Genomic DNA, 18,007 nt, shown 5'->3' on the forward strand with positions numbered 1-18,007 from the left:
GACTGGGGGTGATGAGCAACTCTGTCGCAGTGTCCGAACACCAGGGTCCCAAACCAGGGCACAGAGGGCAGGAGATCAGGGAAGGAATGAGGTTAAGTTTGAGCTGCAGCATCCAAACTGCCCAGGGCAGCTGGTGAAGGCTCTGCAGGGCTCAGCCACGATGCAGAGCCCCGGCAGGAAGAGATTCCAAGCCTAATGAAAAATATGGGAACTTGCAGAGTCTCGAAGCTTTGCCACAGGGAGAGGCTGAGCAACGCCACAGCACTGAGGGGACAAACCTTTATTTCAAACCAGAGCCCATAGAACAGGGAAGCAAAGGCCTTGCCCACTCATTTCCTGCCATCACTTCAGCTCTCTGTGACTGAGTCCTGGATGGGACTGAGGGGTTACCACAAAGTCCAAGCTGGAAGACAGGGAATGAGCCCAGCGATGGGGCTGCAGAGAGGCAACGTGGGAAGAGGATTTCCTTGGCCATCTCCGAAGGGCAGGAATCTCTGAGTGCCTGTGAACTGCTGGTGGGAGTCTCCCAGCTCCTCACACCTGGAAGAGAAGGAGGAATGGGAATCACCTCCTGCCCCCGGAGCTGACCCCGCTGCAGGTCTCTCTGAACACCCCAAATCCCAAAGGGCACGGCCTGAGCAGAGGGACAGGTGACAGGGGAGCCTCACCCTGCTCTCTCCAACAGGTCCCTCCATGAGCCATTTCAAACTCTGAGACATTTCCCTGGAAGCAGCTGCTTCAGTGACCTTGGAACATCCCCTGGCACTGCCCAGAGCCCCCCCAGGCAGGGGGATCCCCTCATCCTTACCCACTGTGTCACTGCACCAGCCTGTAGGTGATGTACCTGCCCGCCGTCTCACTGGGCCTGATGATCTTCACTACCTGCAAGGCAGACACAGAGCTCAGGAGGAGGAGGAGACACTTTTCCTGCTCCAAGAGCTCCAAAATGCCCTCAAGGATCATCCCCTCCCTGCCCTGCCACAGGGAGCTGCTGCATCAGCCAGCTCCTCTCACCTGGCCACGCTTTATCCCAAAGTACCGGGCCACGGGGTCCCCGGCCTGGATCCTGGGGAGCTGGTTCTCCCTGAGTTTGCTGTGCTGGGAGTCAAGGAGAAGCTCTGGACATGCCATGGGCTGTTGGCAGCTCACGAAACAGAGAAATGAACCCTGGCAGGAGGGGGTGTTTTCAGCCCAAATTTCATCACACCCAAGCAGGAAGAAGGGACAGACAAAGGCAACCAAAGGGACACTCAAAGGGACACTCAAAGGATACTATCGAGCCAGCAGCTCTGTTACTTCCTCCTTTGTCATGACCACGTGCTCTGGCACCAGCTGTAAACAGAGGAGAGGCTGAAACGAGGCAGCAACTGCAGACAACGTTTGGGAGGGGGAAAGGACAACTGTGTCCCTCAGCCCAGCCAGAGATCCAGGAGAAGGACTCTGGGAGCAGCAGGAACGCAGCCAGCACAAGGGAGGGTCCATCCTGCCCCTGCTCACCTCATGCTCCGTGATGTTGATGAGAAGCTCCTGCTGCAGGAACTGCTCCAGGATGTATTTGGGAGCCATGTCAACCAGGGACTGGAAGGGAAAGGCCCGTCAGAGGTGGCTGGGACAGCCCTGGCTCAGAGCTGCTCCTCAGTGAGGACCTGGGGACACCATGTGCTCACACGGACACAGCCAGGCTGGGAAGGAGCACAGGGATCTCCTGGAACAGGGAAACATCCCTTTTTCCCTCCTCCACCTCCCATCTGCTCATGGGCCCTCAGCTGTGCCACTGCCACCAGGACCAGCTGCTCTGGTTAAACACACCTGGGTGCTATACAAGACCCTGTGCTAAGGAACAGCATTCTCCAGCAAAAGCTTTTACCTGGAGGGGAATTCAGGGCTTTTATTTACCCACAGCAACGCTGAGAAACAGAGAGGAAAAACTTTCATGGCCCCTCAGGAGCCCTGGAGTGGGACGCGACCCTGTCCCCACACACCTGCTTGGCCGAGGGGGTCATTCCCTGCTGCACCACGATCAGGGCCCGGGTGATGTTCTCCTCCTGCATGCGCTGGCAGTACATCTTGATCGTTTTGATGCCCACTTTGGGCTCCTCTGGGAAAGAGCCAGACCCGGGGTCACCGAGAGCCCCCCGCGCTCTACCCCCCCTCCCCGAGGGCTCAGCCAGACCCGGGGGTCCCGAAAAATCCCCCTGTGCTCTGAACCCCTCCTTGAGGGCTCAGCCAGACCCGGGGGTCCCCAGAGCCTCCGCACGCTGTGAACCCCGCCCGGGCCGGCGCTGCTCACCGGGGAAGAACACGAACATCTGATCGGTGGGATCATCGTTGTGAGCCACCAGCACGGTCAGGTCGGTGCGACGGGGGCGGCCCTCGCTGGGCTTGTCCCCGAACTGCGCCTTGAACTCCTCCAGCGTCTGGTCCAGCTCGTCCTGGGTCACCAGGTACCCGCGGTCGTGGCAGAGCTGCGGGAGCAGCACCGGGCTCAGGAACGCGTCCTCACCGGGCACGGGCGGGCGCACCGGCCTGGGCGGCCCCCACCCCCGCCCCGCACCGCCTCCGGGGCTCCCCGCACCGCCTCCGGGGCTCCCCCCGCGCCAGGCTCGGCCCTCCCGGTGCCTCGGTTCCCCCGGACCTGCATGATGGTCTTGCGGATCTTCCACAGCCGGTACGTCTCCTCCTCGTCGTCCATGCTTCCCGCTGAGGCCCCCGCGGGCTGCCCGCGCTGCCGCCTGCCCCACGCGCACACACAGGCGGCGGCGCCGCGCACACGGGGGCCTCAGCCGCGGCGCCTCCTGGGAGGTGTAGTCCGCTGCGAGCTGCCGCCGCCGCTGGCTGCGGAGGGAACGGACGTCTCTCTGCTGCCGCCGGAGTGGGTGTCTGGGTTGCTGCGGCCAGCCGAGAGGGAATCGCCGCCCGGAAACTCCTGCCCGCAGCACCTGATTCCACATCCCGCCCTTTGGTCCGTCCTTGCTCCCCGCCCTCGTGGTTTCTCCCGATAAACATCCCCGCGGCCACCCCGCCCGTCCTGCTTTTCTATTGGTCAGCTTTCCATCCATCATCCCGCCGAGGCCGCCTCTCTGCGCGCTGATTGGTCGATCAGGCGGAAAGGGGCGGGGTTTTCGCGCCATGGGCTGGGCCAGCGGGGTGCGGGGCGCGCTGCGGTGCGGGCGGGCGGCGGCGCGGGCAGCGCGACCGGGACCAAGGCGGAGCGCGGTGCGGAGCATGGTGAGTGCGGGGCCGCTCGGGGACCGCGACCCGGCCCGCTCCGCTCCGGGACCGCTCCGCACAGCGGGGGCTCGGCCTGCGGCTGGTCCCGGGTCTCTCCCGCGGGGCGCCCAGGGTGGGTGGCGGGGGCTCGGGCCTGGCCTGGCCCGGCCGGGCGGGGCGGGGCGGGGGCGCGGAGAGGCTCCCCAGGGCCCCACCGGGGCCGGAGGTGGCGGGGCCGGCGCGGGGCTCGCCGCTGATGTGCCCGCCTCGCAGTGTGCCCAGGCGGACGACTGGCGCTCGGCCAGGGCCATCTACGACTTTCACGCCCTCGACATCGATGGCAACGACGTGTCTCTGGAGAAGTACCGGTAGGACGGAGGGGCCGGGGGTGGCGGAACGCGGCGCCGGGCGAGGTTGAGCCGCAGTGGTTCTTGCGTAACCCGCCGGCCTCGCCCCGGTGGGTGAGGGAGAAGGGCAACTCATTCATCCCCTCTGCAGGGGCGACGTCTGTATCATCACCAACGTAGCCTCCAAATGAGGGAAAACCGCGGTAAACTACACTCAGCTTGTCGACATGCACGCCCGATACGCTGAGAGGGGTTTACGCATCCTGGGCTTTCCGTGCAACCAGTTTGGGAAGCAGGTACGTGGGGTGGTGGCGAGGGCTCCCCGGCAATGTCAGGATAGCCCGGGGACCCTCACGGTCCCGGTGTGGCCCCTCAGGAGCCCGGGGACAACGCTCAGATCAAGGCATTTGCTGAGAACTACGGGGTGAAGTTCGACATGTACAGCAAGATCGATGTCAACGGGGAGGATGCTCACCCCCTCTGGAAGTGGATGAAGGAGCAGCCCAAAGGGAGAGGCACCCTGGGCAAGTAAGTGTGGGAGGGGGAGCCCCGGGGACCCCCAGCCCTGCAGCCGGCAGGGAGGGCTTGGCTCAGGGCCTGGCTGGGCGTGAGTAGCCTGAGGGTGGGCTTTTCTGCCCGAAACTCACTCCTATTTTTTCTCTCCTAGTGCAATAAAATGGAACTTCACCAAGGTAGGACACAGTTGCCTCCTCTGGGCTGCACCTCCCTCTGGGGAGCTGGGGGAGGAGGGAGCCTCACACTGGGCTCTGCTCTATGTCAGGGCAGGAGCATCCCGAGGGGTTCCTGTGCCTAGAGACCCTTGGGAACCCTTGCCCTGCCCCAGAGCACAGCTGAGGGGAAAGCGAGTCTGTGGGGGCTACAGCTGCCACACCCCCAACAGCTCCCTGGCAGCCCTGGACTCGCTCACCAGGGGTTGCTTCATTCCCACAGTTCCTCATTAACCGGGAAGGCCAAGTGGTGAAGAGGTACAGCCCGATGGAAGATCCCTATGTAAGTGCTGCTGCTGGGGAGGAGGGGCAGGCCGGGGATGTTCTCGGGGTACAACGCTCCCCTCTTGCCCGCAGGTGATCGAGAAGGACCTGCCTAACTACCTGTAGCTCTGCTCCGCTGTGCCCCTGCCCGTCCTGACGCCACTGCCTGTGGAGCCTCCTCCAGCCCCATGACGGGCTGCCTCCAATCCAGCTCCTGGTGGGGCAGCCCTGACCCACAGCGTGCATCTGCTGGACGGAGGCTCTGGAGGCCGCGGCTGCCGCGGGCAGGAGCAGCTGGAGCCCCCTCACAGTAACAAGGAGTCCCCTTGCAATAAAGACGTTAGGAAGGAGCTGCTGTGTCGCTTTTGGGATGGAGCAGGGATGGGCCGGGGCTGCTGCGCTGCTCCTGCTGAGAACCTGGAGTTTGCTCGGAAGCCAAGACCTTACGCAACCCTTGAGCCAAGCAGGGATAATCCTCAGTGCTGAGGAGGAAGTGCAAATCCAGCATGATCCGTGCTCCCAAGGGGCTCCCTGGGAAAAGGCAGAGCAGGGGAGGGTGTTTGTACCCTTCTGGGATCCCTCCTTCCCCTTCTGGGATCCCTCCTGTCCCCAGGAATGCTCCGGGCAGGGCAGCAGAGGGGATGGGTCCAGCAGTGGTGCAAGCCCTGGCCAGGAAAAATTCCTGCAAAACAGAACCCAGGCGTGTTGGGACACAGCAAAATATCCCCTGCAGCTAGGGATGTGTCTGACCACAGCGAGCAGGATCACCCTCCTCCTCCTCGGGGCAGCGTCCTGGTGATTGTGAAGGCAGAGCCGTGCCCAGCCAAGCCCCTGGGGGCTGATATCCCATCCTGGGCAGGGACAGCTCAGGTTCTGCCATGCAGGAATGCTGCTGCACCTCTTCCCAGGGCCTGGGAAGTGCTGGGTCTCCCCTTCACATCTGCAGCCCCCTCAGGGAGTCTGTCCTCAGGAAGAATCCCGGGATCTTTGCTGGGGTCCCCCAAGTCTGACACCCCTGCTGAGCCTCCAGCCTGGCACATCAGGGATGCCGGGAGGATCCCGCTCTCGTTTAGGGATCCCTCAGTGGGTGTCACCCCATCCCACCTCCCATGGGGTAACAAGGCCAGCAGTGCCTGGATGAGATGTCCCGGAGCTGTGGCAGCTCCTGCTGGGGGAACACGCTGGAACAGAGGCTCTTTTATCTGTGTTTTTCCAGCCAAGCCACGAGGGAGCTGCCTCATCCAAGGTCGGTGCCCAGGCTGGATCCAGCCAGGATCCTCCTCTGCACGAGCCGTGGCTTCTCCCAGGGAGAGGGGGGGGGCTTGGGACAACAGCCCTCAATGCCACTGAGTTGGTGACACAGGAGATACAAAGTCCAGCTGCCAGCAGGATGCTAGCCCAGGGATTCCTGGTCCAAGTCCTAGCTGGGCTCCTGGGGCAGGTTGGACAGACCGACAGAGAGAGACAGAGCTGGGAGTTACAGAAATCTCACGTGTGGCTTCTGTTCCATTTTTACTGAGCAGAATGAAAAATTATCCTTCTGAGGCAAGTAGAAAATTCAGGAAATATTAGTCCAAGGCACATAGTCTAAAAAAAATCTCTTTACATATGTACAACTTAATTATAAATATACATAGAAACAAAAGGCAAACGACAAGCGGATTAAAAAGTGCCAACACAAAGGTGTCAGGGAAGAAAACAGGGACTCATTAAAAATACAATCAGTAGGACAACTGCAGAATAATTTAGTTAAAAGATAACATTACATATTATTAACCCTGACAAAACATGGGATTGGGGCAGGGAAGGGATTCCTTGAAGGTGCTCTCTGTCTTTCCAGAGGCCAGGGAGGAAGGATTGCATATATTTTAAAGTTAAGGTCAAAGCCACCAGGTAAGGCTCCGGTGACAGCAGAGGGTGCCCAGCAGGGAATTCCCCCTCGCTATTCCTGAGTTTAAACCTCTTTGAGCTGGGTTTTCCCGGCGTCCTTTACCCTCATTGCTGAGAATTCAGCCCCAAGCGAGCAGTGCTTTAAATAGGGGAGGGTGTGGAGAGGGGGGAGCCTGGCTCTGCCTGAGCCCGAGGGAGGCTGCTGGGGTCGAGAGGAGCAGAGCTGGAGGAGAGCAGGAGCCCCCGGGGCAGCAGCAAGGCTTTGGGAGGAGGCACAGGGAGCTCCCCCATCTTTGGTGATCACTTTGAGGTAAAGAGGTGAAATGTGCCCCCCGACCACAGGGATTGAGCCGGGCCTGGTGCTCAGAGGCCGGTGCCAGCTGGGGAGAGGGGGTAAGGACAGGCCCCCAGAACGCAATTCAGGGACCAGAGTAGCCTCAAACTGAGCCCACTTGTGTGGCACCAGGGCAGGTCTGTGACCTCGGTGTGTCAGGGGTCAGCTCCTGCCACAGCCGGAGCAATTCCCAACACTAAACAGGGCACTGGGCCAGTTCCTGAGCCCTGGAGGGACATGGTGGGGACAGTGTCTGCCCGGAGGAGGTGACAGCACCAGGCACTGTGAAGCTCTGGCCCCCTCAAGACTGACCTGTCAGGGCACAGGGGACCTCCTTCCCCAGGGGCTCTCCGAGGAAGGGCCAGGTCAGGCAGGGTTGGTCCCAGGCCTTTCCCTGAAATGATCCCGGTGCCACTTTTAGGAAAGGCCTGGATGCCCTCTGTCCTGGGGAGGAGGCAGCAGGGGCTGGGGCAGTGCTTTGCAAAGCAGCCTTTGTTCTTTGGTATCCAAGGGTACAGCAGGAGCAGCCAAACTGCAAATCCCGGGTGGTGACAGTGACACTGCACACCCTGAGCAGTGACAATGACACTGCACACCCATGCTGGGCTGCCCTGACCCAAAGCCAGACCCCTGGACCGGGGTCCATGGCCCAGCCAAGGACAGTGGCAGGACCAGTGGGATGTCCAGGTGAAGGGACAACATGTGACAGCAGGAAACTGGCCAAAGCACGTCTGGTCACGGCGACCCAGTGAGGTTAAAGTGCAGGACAGGGGACACGTGTCCCTTCTGCTCTGGGGAATCCTGCTGGTCCTGGCGTGGCTGAGCTCTGACAGACTCCAGCTCTGTCACCGTGAGGGTGCAGCCAGCTCTGGCCACTCCCACGGAGCTCAGGCAGCCCAAGGTTGCTTCCCGGGAAGGGCAGCACAGGCAGTTTTGTCTCTCTCACTGCACCTGCTCAGCCCTGCCAGAGAACTCCTGAGCTCAGCATCTCCCAGCTCCTCTGGGACATTCCCTTTCCCTTCATCCCAGCCTGCCAGCACAGCCTCAGGGTCCACAGCAGGGCTGGGGCAGCCCAAGCTGGGGGCTGGGCTCTCACCCTTCCCTAACTGACCAGCATGTGGTCAGCAGGTCATTCTGGAGCCTGGCCGTGGCCCTGCTGGGCTGGAGGGCTGGAGAAGGTTCGGACACTCAGTAGTCTGCAGGGAGTGGGCAGAGGAGGGGTCTCCCCTCAATCCCACTTGGGCACTGACCTGTGAGCAGGACTCGACCCAGCAGAGCCCCTTGGCCCAGCGGGACCCACTCAGCTCCCCCCGGGGCACGTTCCACACAAACCTGTACATGCCTGACTGAATATTATATATAAATAAAATTCACTTTAAGGAACTACAGGCTGCTTCTTCCCTCAAAACCAGAGCAGGGTCAGTCCAAACCAGTAGAAAAGTCAGGGCTCCTCAGCTCTCACCTCTGCACCAGAGGACACAGATCCACGGCAGCATTCCCAGCTGGCACTCAAGTCCGGGAAGGGCCCACTGAACTGGATCACGCTCTGGCGCTCCGGGGGGAGCAGGTTCTCCTGGGAGGGCCCGTTGAACGTCCTCAGCATGTCCTCCAGGATCTCTCTAAAATTGATATTCCCGTCTTGCTGGAGAAAATCCTCCTGTGGCTGCTGCAGGGGGGCTGGGGGAGGCAGGGCAGGGGGCTCGTGCAGCGAGGGGCCGGGGGCTGCGCTGCCCTCCAGGCCAGGAGCGTGGCCAAAGCCAAAGGACAATCTGTGCTGCTGCTGCTGGGGCTGCAGGGTGGGATCCGAGGAGAAGCAGAGCGCTCTGGTCTCCGGGTTCAACATCACATCAGGATTGCTGTTGCTGGGAGGGCTGTAGGTCAAGTCCAAGATCTCGTTCTGGCACAGGGAGTGCCGGGGCAGGGGCAGCCCAGGCCCTGGCAGGATGTGCAGTGGCAGGGAGAAGGGTGAGCTCTGCTCCTGGGCCTGGAGCAGCCGGCTGTGCTTCCTCTTCACATTTTCGTCCATCTGCTTCAGCTCCTCCCGCACCCTGTGGACGCAGCTCTCGGGGATCTTTATCCCTGGGGGAGGAACACACATCAGTTCCCTGTAGCAGGACCTTTCACCGCGATACAGCAAAACTATCTCCCTGTCACATGTGGCTAAGTCAGACTGGAATGATTTGTCATGTGATGAATTATCTCAGTTGAAAACCCCCTTAGCCAGCAATAAGCCTTTTATCTTGGTGTGAGAAAGGAAAATTAGTGACTGCAGAACACAAGCATTTTTACAACTATAGAAGACCACTATGATTTTCATGAAATCAGAAATCTCTTATACACTGAGTGTGTGAAGAGTTCTCCTCAATGACCAAGACATTGGCATCGAGTTACTTCCCCAGAGGATTGACAGAAATTAAGGAGATTCTCTGCACACTGCTATCATTCATTGGTAAGTGACACTGACTCCTAATTTACACTATTTCTTCGCTAGCTGTAACATAGGTACCTTTATCTTTACTAGTAGTGTTTCCTCTGCTTATCCTGTGTAGTAAGTAAATCTGTTTAAGTCTTATGTCTGTTCTCCTTGGCCTATTCAAATAAATAATTAATGGCCTGATTGGTCATTATTAAGAACGTGTGAGTGAGAGCGGGTTTTGGGGTGCTGGCCGCCTCAATAAAGCTGCTGGCTACTGCCAGAAGCCTGTCAAAGGCAGGGACTTGTCTAAGCTCTCCCCTCTCCATTCATAACATCCCCACAGCACTCTGGAGGGGGGGCACTGTGGGGACAGAGGGAAGGGCAGCAGCACTGGGGGTGTTCAGGAGGATGATGGGCCTGGCTCACCCCCTCTGCCCCACCACGAGCTCCCCTCCTTCCCACGGGGTCACCTCAGCAGTGGGTGATTCCAGGCTGGAACACATCCCTTTCAGGAAGGGAATCTTGATGCTGGGCAGCTGGACCCCTTCCTCCTGCCCCCCTTTCCCTTCCCAGCACTTCACCCACCGACTTGTTTCTTCTTCTCCTTGGTTTTAAGGCGGACGATCTGCAGGTAGCTGCTGCTGGTGATGTCTGCCATGACGCCGGCGATCCTGCTCCACACGCGCAGCAGGGCCCCGCACAGCATGTAATAGTGCCTCAGGCGCATGCCCTGGAAGCATTCCTTCCCCTCCTGGATCAGCTTGCAGCTCTTGTTCCTGTGGGGATCATGGGAGAAAACCTTGGCAATTAGCACAGGTTCCTGGAGCTGTGTAGGATCCACTTCCCCACAGCCTCCCCCACTGTCACAGGCAGGGATCCTTGGGTCTGGGCTGTGCCTGGGGAGGGAGGATGTGGCTTAATGGCTTTAAGCTGAAAGAAGGGAGATTTAAATTGGATATTGGGAAGGAATTCCTCCCTGTGAAGGTGGGGAGGGCCTGGCACAGGTTGTCCAGAGAAGCTGTGACTGCCTCATCCCTGGAAGTGTTCAAGACCAGGCTGAATGGAGCAACCTGGCCTAATGGAAGGTGTCCCTGCACATCCCTGCCATGGAGCTGGATGGGCTTCATCTAGGGTCCCTTCCAACCCAAACCATCCTGGGATTGTGTGGCAGGCTGGGGCTGCAGCTGCCTTACCACACGGCGTGGTTACAGTTCTTCAAGGAGAAGTGGTAGCTGCTCTCCCAGTGCTCCTTGGCTTCCTCGGGCAGCACCTGCAGCACAACACTCAACATTAGGAATTTTCCACTGTCCAGGATGCAGAAAATGTGAAATCCAGGGGTGGGAGTCAGGACACCTGGTGCTACCACCATCCCTGCCCATCTACAGCAGAGCCATGAGGAGCTGTGACAGGGTGACAGTGAATGCCCTTCCAACCTCCCCCAGCCCCCATACTGGGGGGTGCAGGTCCCACCTACCCGCCGGTATTTCTTCTGCAGACTGTCCAGGCTCTCAGGCTGGCTTTGCTTCCCAATATTTGGCTTGTAGAGGATGAAGTTCTTCCCACGGCTCTGCTCTGCCAGCAGACAGGTGTATTTGCTGCCTCGCACCTGAGGGGTACAGCTGATGGTCACAGGCACAGCCTCCCTCCCCAGATTTCTCTAAACTAACCCCTTCCTTCAAGGATGGAGGTCCTTGGAGGCATTTCACTTGTACAACCATGGCAGATTTCCTGCTGGAATCACCCCTGAGCTGAGGTGCTACCCTGGCAGAGCCCAGGGACGTACCTTGTAGGAGAGGTAGAATCCATCAAAGGCTCCTGTCAGTTTGAGCGACTTCTCATAGGCTTCCTCCCACTTTAAGCCTCTGTCAACGCTGATCTGAACAGGGACACACAGAGAGATTTGTAACTCCAGGGGCAGGATGAGTGCCTCGGTGTCTGCCTCACAAATTCCCCCTCAGCACAGCCTAGAACCAGGCAGAGACAGGTGCCCACCTTGTAGAACACGACCTGCCCGTCCTGCGGGTGCCCTGGGGTCAGGAAAACCTCCTTGCTCTCCTCGTAGATCTCATCCACTCCTGGGGCTAAATCTGTGGAAGGAGAAAAGTCTGTTGTAAGGAACATCCTCCCAAAAACACCTCCTTGGGTCTCAGGATCTGTGCTGGGTGGGGACACTGCACTGGGAGGAACAGGAACCCCAGGGGTGCAGGAGGCAGAGCTGTGGCCACCCCTCCTTCTCCATACCAAGGATGCCCATGTCGTATTTGCCCTCCTTCTTGTCCTTCTCAATCAGGTAGTCAAAAGTGTCGGAAAAATACTGGAAGAGCATGTTCTGCTTGTCCACCTCCAGGCCCAGGATGCGGTTCAGGAATTTGGTGATGGAGCAGTCTGCAAGAGCACAGTGGGTCAGGGAACATGGCACAGCTGGACATGGAACCCACCAGCCCCCTCCCAAAGAGCCCCACAAGCAGCCCCACCATGTCCCTTCTGACAGCAGCCCAGTCCAAGGGCTGTTCCTGTGGGGCCACGGGATCTGCAGCACAGGCTGTTCCCACAGCACCTTCCCCTCAAGGCAAACATCCTGCCCAGGCACCCAGCAAACTCCGTGAGGTTGGGTGAGCCAGGACACCCCTGTCTCTTCCATCTGTCCCCTGCCTGGGGCAGGAGCAGCTCCACACGTACCCTTCTCCACAGAGACTGTGCCGTACTTCATCTGGCTGCAGCAGATCCCCACCGAGATGAGCCCTTGCTTCATTTCTGGAATGGCAGAAGACATCTTTTGCATTTTGGGGCTAAGCCTCCCATCAGCATTACTGCAGGACTGCTTCCCCTCCAAGAACTCAGCTCCTCCCCATGCCTGGCAGGGTGACCTGGCAGCGTAAGCCAGTGGCACTTTCCCCTCTCTGTTTTCTCCCTCTGACCTCCTGCTCGGTTCTTCCAGCATCCCAAACCTGAAACCAAGCCACCCAGCAGAAACCCTGGAGCTGGTAATGTTCTTACCACTGGTAATGTTCTTACCACGGAAAAAGGCATCCTCCCCTCTCTCATAGCTCCTGGGCACAGGAACCCTGTTCTCCGTGTGGCTGAGGATCGTGGACAGGACCCTGTCCAGGGCTTTGGCCCCGTACTGCGGGAGGAGACCAGAGTCACACATGGGAGGGGAACTGACACAGGCAGCTGAGCTGGGGGCTGAGGGTGTCACACACTGCTGAGGGTGACAGTGATGAAGGTGACATGCTGCTGAGGGTATCACACACACAGCTGAAGGTGTCACACACTGCTGAGGGTGACAGTGATGAAGGTGACATGCTGCTGAGGGTGTCACACACTGCTGAGGGTGACAGTGATGAAGGTGACATGCTGCTGAGGGTGTCACACACTGCTGAGGGTGACACTGATGAAGGTGACATGCTGCTGAGGGTGTCACACACTGCTGAGGGTGACACTGATGAAGGTGACATGCTGCTGAGGGTGTCACACACACAGCTGAAGGTGTCACACACTGCTGAGGGTGACAGTGATGAAGGTGACATGCTGCTGAGGGTGTCACACACACAGCTGAAGGTGTCACACACTGCTGAGGGTGACAGTGATGAAGGTGACATGCTGCTGAGGGTGTCACACACAGCTGAAGGTGTCACACACTGCTGAGGGTGTCACACACTGCTGAGGGTGACACTGATGAAGGTGACATGCTGCTGAGGGTGTCACACACACAGCTGAGGGTGTCGCACACTGCTGAGCACTACAGAGAACGCTGTCAGCCCAGGAACACAGACAAGGCAAGAGGGAAGCTGCATGGGTGCCCCCCATGTCCCCAGGGGAACGGAGTACAGGCCCCTCCCTGGGGGCAGGGGACCGAATGCCCTTCCCAGCTTCCCCTTCCCAGCTCCCGGTGGGAGCAGAGTCCTCAGTCTGACCATGACTCCGAGCTCGCAGGAGCTGGGAGCTAAAGCTGGGAGGCAGGAGCTGGGTGCTAGGCTGGGCCCTGCCTGCAGATGCCAGCAATGATCCTCCTGGCTCTGCCTCTGCCTCTGGCTCCAGCTCCTTCTCCCAGTTCCTCCAACCCCCTCTCAGCTGCGCTGCGCTGCGCCGGCCCGGCCCTGTCACCTTGTTCTCGAAGTTGTACTTGCTGAGGTCCCGGGACTCGGTGGCCCGTCGGTCCCCGTGAGTTAAGGCACCCTGGGAAGGCAGATGAAGCAAAAGGTTCTTACTCTGAGCTGTTGCAAAACACCAGGGAAGGATGGCCAAAAGCATGTCCGGGAATGTGCCATGGGGAGGCAGTGTTCCTCTGGAATACTGAAACTTCACCACAGGATTTGGGGATTTATCAGAAGTGAAGAAAATGAAACAGAGGCAAACTAATTATTCCATTAATTATTTCATCAGCTTTTTGGGAATAATATGGGTGTATGCTCCAGTAATAGTGGGGAATTCCAGCATCTTGAAGTGGGTTCTTGCTTCCCTGAAATTCCTCCCAACGCCTTGGTTACGTATTCTTCCTCATTTCCTTTCCCAAATCCCAGGATGCTGAAAGCCTTCTGCATTCCACAACTGCAGTGCCTCTGCCAGGGGTGACACAACCCTCCCAGTTACAGTGGCCATGCTGGTGGGAGCTCTGACCCAGAATCTCCTCAGAGGGAATCAGAGCCCTGTTGGGATCACAGCTGATCTTTGCTGTGGGCACTCACCAGGCTCTCCAGGCGTTTTGCCACGATGGATGCAAACCTCCTCTCCCCCGCCAGCTCTGAGATGAGGAACACGTACTCGGGAGCAGAGACCTGGTTGGATCGGTGCGTTCGGCCTACGGGGACACGGGAACAGGGATGGAACAGGAGGTTGGGATGGCCTGTCTGGAATGGGAACGTAACCAGAAAAGCCACATAATGCCCATCTTGCTCACCCTGGGGAGTCCATCCTCTGCCCCAGAGCTCAGGGCTATAAACCCAGCTCTGCCAAGTCTCAGCAGCACCAGTGACTGTGTCTCTGCTCTCTTCCCCACAAAGACATCTCCTAAATGCACCTTGGGTTGCCACCACACCAGACCCTCTCAGGGCCCATCCCACAGCCTAGCCCATGCTCAGGGGAGGTGACAGTGCCCAGGGATACCCAGCCCTCACCGAACTGCTGGATGGCCCGGTCTGCACTCCAGGGCAGCTCCAGGGTCATGTGCACCCGGCGCTTCTGGTTCTTCACCCGTCTGTCAGCTTGGAGGGAGATCCCTGAGCTGGAAGCCTCCGAGATTATCGCTACAAGCTACGGGAGAGCCGAGTGAGAAGAGAGTGAGGTTCCTGGACATGTATTAAACAGCTTCAAGAAACAGCCCCAGACACTGCAGCAGCCCCAGCCCACAAAGGGACCTGGGAAGCTTTGTCACCTTCCAGCAGGTCAAACCCACAGAGAGCTGCTGGCCTGAGGCTGGCAGGGCACAGGGCAGCACAGACACCCTCCCTTCCCTCCCCCTCTCAGCACACTCAGTCCCATGCAGGTTTTTGGAGCTCGACCCCAGCTCACCTTTTCCCCCTGCATGAAACGCTCCTTCTCCTTCAGGTTGACGTGGTCTATGGAGAGCCCTTGCTCGGCACGGGACTCGAACACGACGGAGCCGTCGGGCCTGCGAACCACCCGTCCCTTCCGGCCCGTCATCTGCACACAGGAGAGGGACTGCTACAGGCTGGGGACCCACATGGCCCAGCAAGGCTATCCAGTCAATTCCCAACAGCTTTTTCACATTGCCAGAGAGAGGAAACCCTCTGCCAGCAGGAACCTGCTTTTTTTTTACTAGAAGAAATTTTTCCCTGTGTGGGCCCAGGTTGCCCCATCCCTGGAAGTGTCCAAGGCCAGGTTGGACAGGGCTTGGAGCAACCTGGGAGAGTGGAAGGTGTCCCTGCCCAGGGCAGAGGGGTGGAACAAGATAATCTTTAAGGTCCCTTCCCACCCAAACCACTCCATGATTCTGTGATTTTTCACTGGCCCCTTTCCCTTTCACCCAGTGCCACCAAGATACACTGACTGTGGGAAGTACCTCGGCCACGTTCTCCGGGCCCCCAAAGTAATCAATCAGTTCATCCAAGGTGTTGAGAGGTAGCTCTTTGCCCAGTGCTTTCACTTTTGCTAGGAGGTCCTGCTTCATCTTTTCGACCTTTAGCTCCCTCAGGCCATGCAGCTCTTTCTGGGAAGGCAGCATATGGAAACTACCTGCGATGTAAAAGGCAAAGGTTTAGAGTAACCTGGACACTGGACATCAGAGAGGGGGAAAAAGTTGTCCCAGAGGGTTTTTGGGGGCACTGTTGCTGGACAAAAGCACTATGACCTGCAGTAAACGCTGAGCATGGAGTGAATTCCCTCTGGGCTTTCCCTTTCTGCTGGGGGAAGGAGCACACACAGGGCAGATCCCTCCTGCTCGCCGATCACAGTGGGTGAATGTGGATCCACCTCACAAGCCAGAGTGTGACCACCAGGACAAAATCCAGCCAAGATCACAGGGCTGTCCCAAGCCTGAAGCGGTCCCTGCAGGACCCAGTCCCCCCTCCCCAGCTGTCCCCGTGTCACTGCCCCACTCACCCCTGTCCTCGCCAGTGCAGCCGCCGAACGTGTGATCCACGAAGATGACGTCGTCTGTCTCTAACAGGGACTCCGGGGAGGAGGTGAGGTCGCTGTCCAGCCCCATGTCGGAGTCGGTGCTGCTGTCATCGCTGATCTTGATGACCACCCCTTGGTCACACGGGCCCCGCAGAGCCTTGGGGCAGCGGCCCCTCGGCCGTCCTGCACCAGAGAGCGAGCAGGGTCACGGCACCGGCTCCGGCGGGATACCAGTGCAGGACAGAGAGGGCCAGCTCAGAGAGAGGAGGAGAAGGAATCCCAAAAGAGCTGAGCCTGCCCCAAACGACAGTCTGACCTCAGAAAGACAGAGCCTCTGGGGTGGGGGTGGCAGTTAGGGAGGGAGGGAGAGCGGGAAAGAGAAAGGAAGAGAGAGAAAGGAAGAACAAGGCACTCCTGAGCAGGGCTGAAGTTGGCTGCACATGTCAGGATGGGCGCATGGCTGGCTCTAAGCAGTGCCAGCTCCTCCGGGAAGGAATCCCATGGGATTGCCTCCAGAGGAGTGTGCAGGACACAGGAAGGTACTGGTGTTTTGGGACACTGCTTGCAGGCACACCACGACGTGCCCCCGCTGCATGAGAGGGTTCATGGATCAGCTCACACAGGCTGCACCACAACCTGCCAGTGCTGCTTCCACATCCCACTGGAGGAGAAATCCCCAAACTCTTCTTACCCGCAGCCACAACAAATAATTTGGCAGGGAAGTTATTTTTTTTTCCTCAGGGCACCTGCCATGCTCTGAGTAAGGGGTTGTGGAGGTTGCTGGAGACACCAGCCAGGCCTTGTGCCATCTGCCCCCAGTGTGGGTCGAGGGGAAGGAGGGGCAGGGCAAGGGCAGTGGGGCAGAGGGAGGAAAAGGGGGGATGACCCAGAGCTGCCGTCCTCTGGATGAGGGAGCAATGGGAGATGTGCAGGAGGGCAAACCAAAACCGGGGAGAGCAGCAAAAAGCATGAAGTGGGGAGAAGGGCAAAAGGCAGAGAAGCTGAGTGGCTGTGGGGGGAGCAGCAGGGCAGGAGGCAGGGGCTGGGCTGGGCTGGGAGTGAGGGAGCTCTTACGTTTTCTTTTAATGCCAGTTCCTTTTTCTCTCTTTCTTTTGGTTGAAGGAAAGTGCTTCTGAATTAGTGATAGAAAGACGCCTCTGAAAGTAAGATGCAAAATTTATTCCAGCTACCAGCAACACGTGCTGGTTATCACGTACCAAGGTGTGTTTGGGATAGCCCCACAGTGCATGGAAGAGAGGTCAATCCACCCCATCCGTGGCCACCAGCTTGGGCGCAGCCAGCCCTTGGTACAAGGTGGCTCCTGGAGCTGCAGGACCTTTATATCGCAACCAAGAGGGAGTTTTGAATGGGAAACACTGCATTGGGAAGCTGTTACACCAAAAATCCAGTAAGTCCCAGTGTCCTAGCCCCTCTCCATGCCCTGAGAGCACAGACCACTGTCAGGCCATCCAACAAGCATGCTCCACCAAAGTCCTCCAACTCCCTGGCCGTGGGCCTGCTTCCCACAAAACCAGGGGACAGAACACGGATCTGTAGTGGTTCCAAGTGAATGGAAGGAAAAAAAGTCAGAAAAGGTGAAAACCAAAGGTTTCCGTGCGCTGTTCTGCAAATCAAAGAGCAAATGTTTAAATGCTGACTGTGTGGATGAACCCCCAGGGCAATGAGGTGGTGCTGACTGAGCTCTGCTTAAAAAAACCAAGAAAAAACCCCAAAACCAAATGTTGCAAGCAACAGGTGAGAGGATGGACATGATGACTCCTCCGGGAGAGAAAAGGGAGACTTGGGAACTGGGGAGGGAGCTCCAGGACCCTTGGTGTGAGGGGCTGAAGGGGACAGCGACCACACTGCTCCCCAGAAGGACAGAGCTCTGTGACTGCAGTTATGTGACACCAGGAATGACCCCTTGTCCTCTGTCCCCCCGCATTGGGAGTGACCCAATGACCACTCACTCCAGAGCCTCCCAGCTGTGAAATTCCACTCATTTCCCGTACTTGCCCTCCCCATCTCCCTGAAAACAGAGCCCTGGGCTGGAATTCACTCACAGGACCATGTTTATTTTTAACCCCATTTCTTGGCATCTTTAAACTGCTCCTTCCCAGCACACTCCCCTCCAGAAATCCCCTGAAGTGCTGGAACACCAGGACACACATTTGGAGGCTGAGCAGATGCCAGGAGACAGGGAACACAGAGCTCCTGCCCCTGGGAGCAGGGACAGTCA

The 18,007-nt window shown here is 58.4% G+C and overlaps 3 protein-coding genes across 8 annotated transcripts in view; 1 reads left to right on the forward strand and 2 right to left on the reverse strand.

Annotated features, from left to right (window-relative positions):
• Window positions 1-265: 265 nt before the first annotated feature.
• POLR2E (RNA polymerase II, I and III subunit E) lies at window positions 266-2,744 on the reverse strand. Its single transcript, XM_048288292.1, has 8 exons — window positions 2,636-2,744; window positions 2,291-2,465; window positions 1,983-2,098; window positions 1,498-1,578; window positions 1,274-1,332; window positions 1,015-1,093; window positions 809-882; window positions 266-540 (listed from the first exon to the last, which is right to left on the reverse strand). Exons 1-7 carry the CDS (start codon window positions 2,690-2,692, stop codon window positions 817-819), a joined length of 633 nt encoding a protein of 210 aa, XP_048144249.1. The 5' UTR covers window positions 2,693-2,744; the 3' UTR covers window positions 266-540; window positions 809-816.
• Window positions 2,745-3,114: 370 nt separating this feature from the next.
• Window positions 3,115-4,899, forward strand: GPX4 (glutathione peroxidase 4). The gene is made up of 7 exons (XM_048288294.1): window positions 3,115-3,228; window positions 3,484-3,578; window positions 3,709-3,853; window positions 3,934-4,085; window positions 4,225-4,249; window positions 4,509-4,568; window positions 4,643-4,899. The coding sequence occupies exons 1-7, from the start codon at window positions 3,130-3,132 to the stop codon at window positions 4,673-4,675; spliced, it is 609 nt and encodes a 202-aa protein (XP_048144251.1). The 5' UTR covers window positions 3,115-3,129; the 3' UTR covers window positions 4,676-4,899.
• Window positions 4,900-6,037: 1,138 nt separating this feature from the next.
• SBNO2 (strawberry notch homolog 2) overlaps window positions 6,038-18,007 on the reverse strand; it is a 50,847-nt gene continuing 38,877 nt past the window's right edge. For 5 of the 6 annotated variants that reach the window (XM_048288068.1, XM_048288066.1, XM_048288067.1 and 2 more), the window contains 16 exons: window positions 16,843-16,925; window positions 15,751-15,951; window positions 15,212-15,384; window positions 14,701-14,832; window positions 14,307-14,442; window positions 13,878-13,990; window positions 13,297-13,368; window positions 12,205-12,313; window positions 11,869-11,943; window positions 11,431-11,574; window positions 11,182-11,276; window positions 10,973-11,065; window positions 10,664-10,795; window positions 10,383-10,459; window positions 9,775-9,965; window positions 6,038-8,852 (listed from right to left, as the gene is read on the reverse strand). In XM_048288068.1, coding sequence (XP_048144025.1) covers window positions 8,215-8,852; window positions 9,775-9,965; window positions 10,383-10,459; window positions 10,664-10,795; window positions 10,973-11,065; window positions 11,182-11,276; window positions 11,431-11,574; window positions 11,869-11,943; window positions 12,205-12,313; window positions 13,297-13,368; window positions 13,878-13,990; window positions 14,307-14,442; window positions 14,701-14,832; window positions 15,212-15,384; window positions 15,751-15,951; window positions 16,843-16,925 — 2,464 coding nt within the window. In that variant the 3' untranslated portion in view covers window positions 6,038-8,214. The remainder of the gene's footprint in view (window positions 8,853-9,774; window positions 9,966-10,382; window positions 10,460-10,663; window positions 10,796-10,972; window positions 11,066-11,181; window positions 11,277-11,430; window positions 11,575-11,868; window positions 11,944-12,204; window positions 12,314-13,296; window positions 13,369-13,877; window positions 13,991-14,306; window positions 14,443-14,700; window positions 14,833-15,211; window positions 15,385-15,750; window positions 15,952-16,842; window positions 16,926-18,007) is intronic. The other variant, XM_048288069.1, reaches the window with a different exon arrangement.

This window comes from Corvus hawaiiensis, chromosome 28, assembly GCF_020740725.1.
Source record: "Corvus hawaiiensis isolate bCorHaw1 chromosome 28, bCorHaw1.pri.cur, whole genome shotgun sequence".
Taxonomy (NCBI): domain Eukaryota; kingdom Metazoa; phylum Chordata; class Aves; order Passeriformes; family Corvidae; genus Corvus; species Corvus hawaiiensis.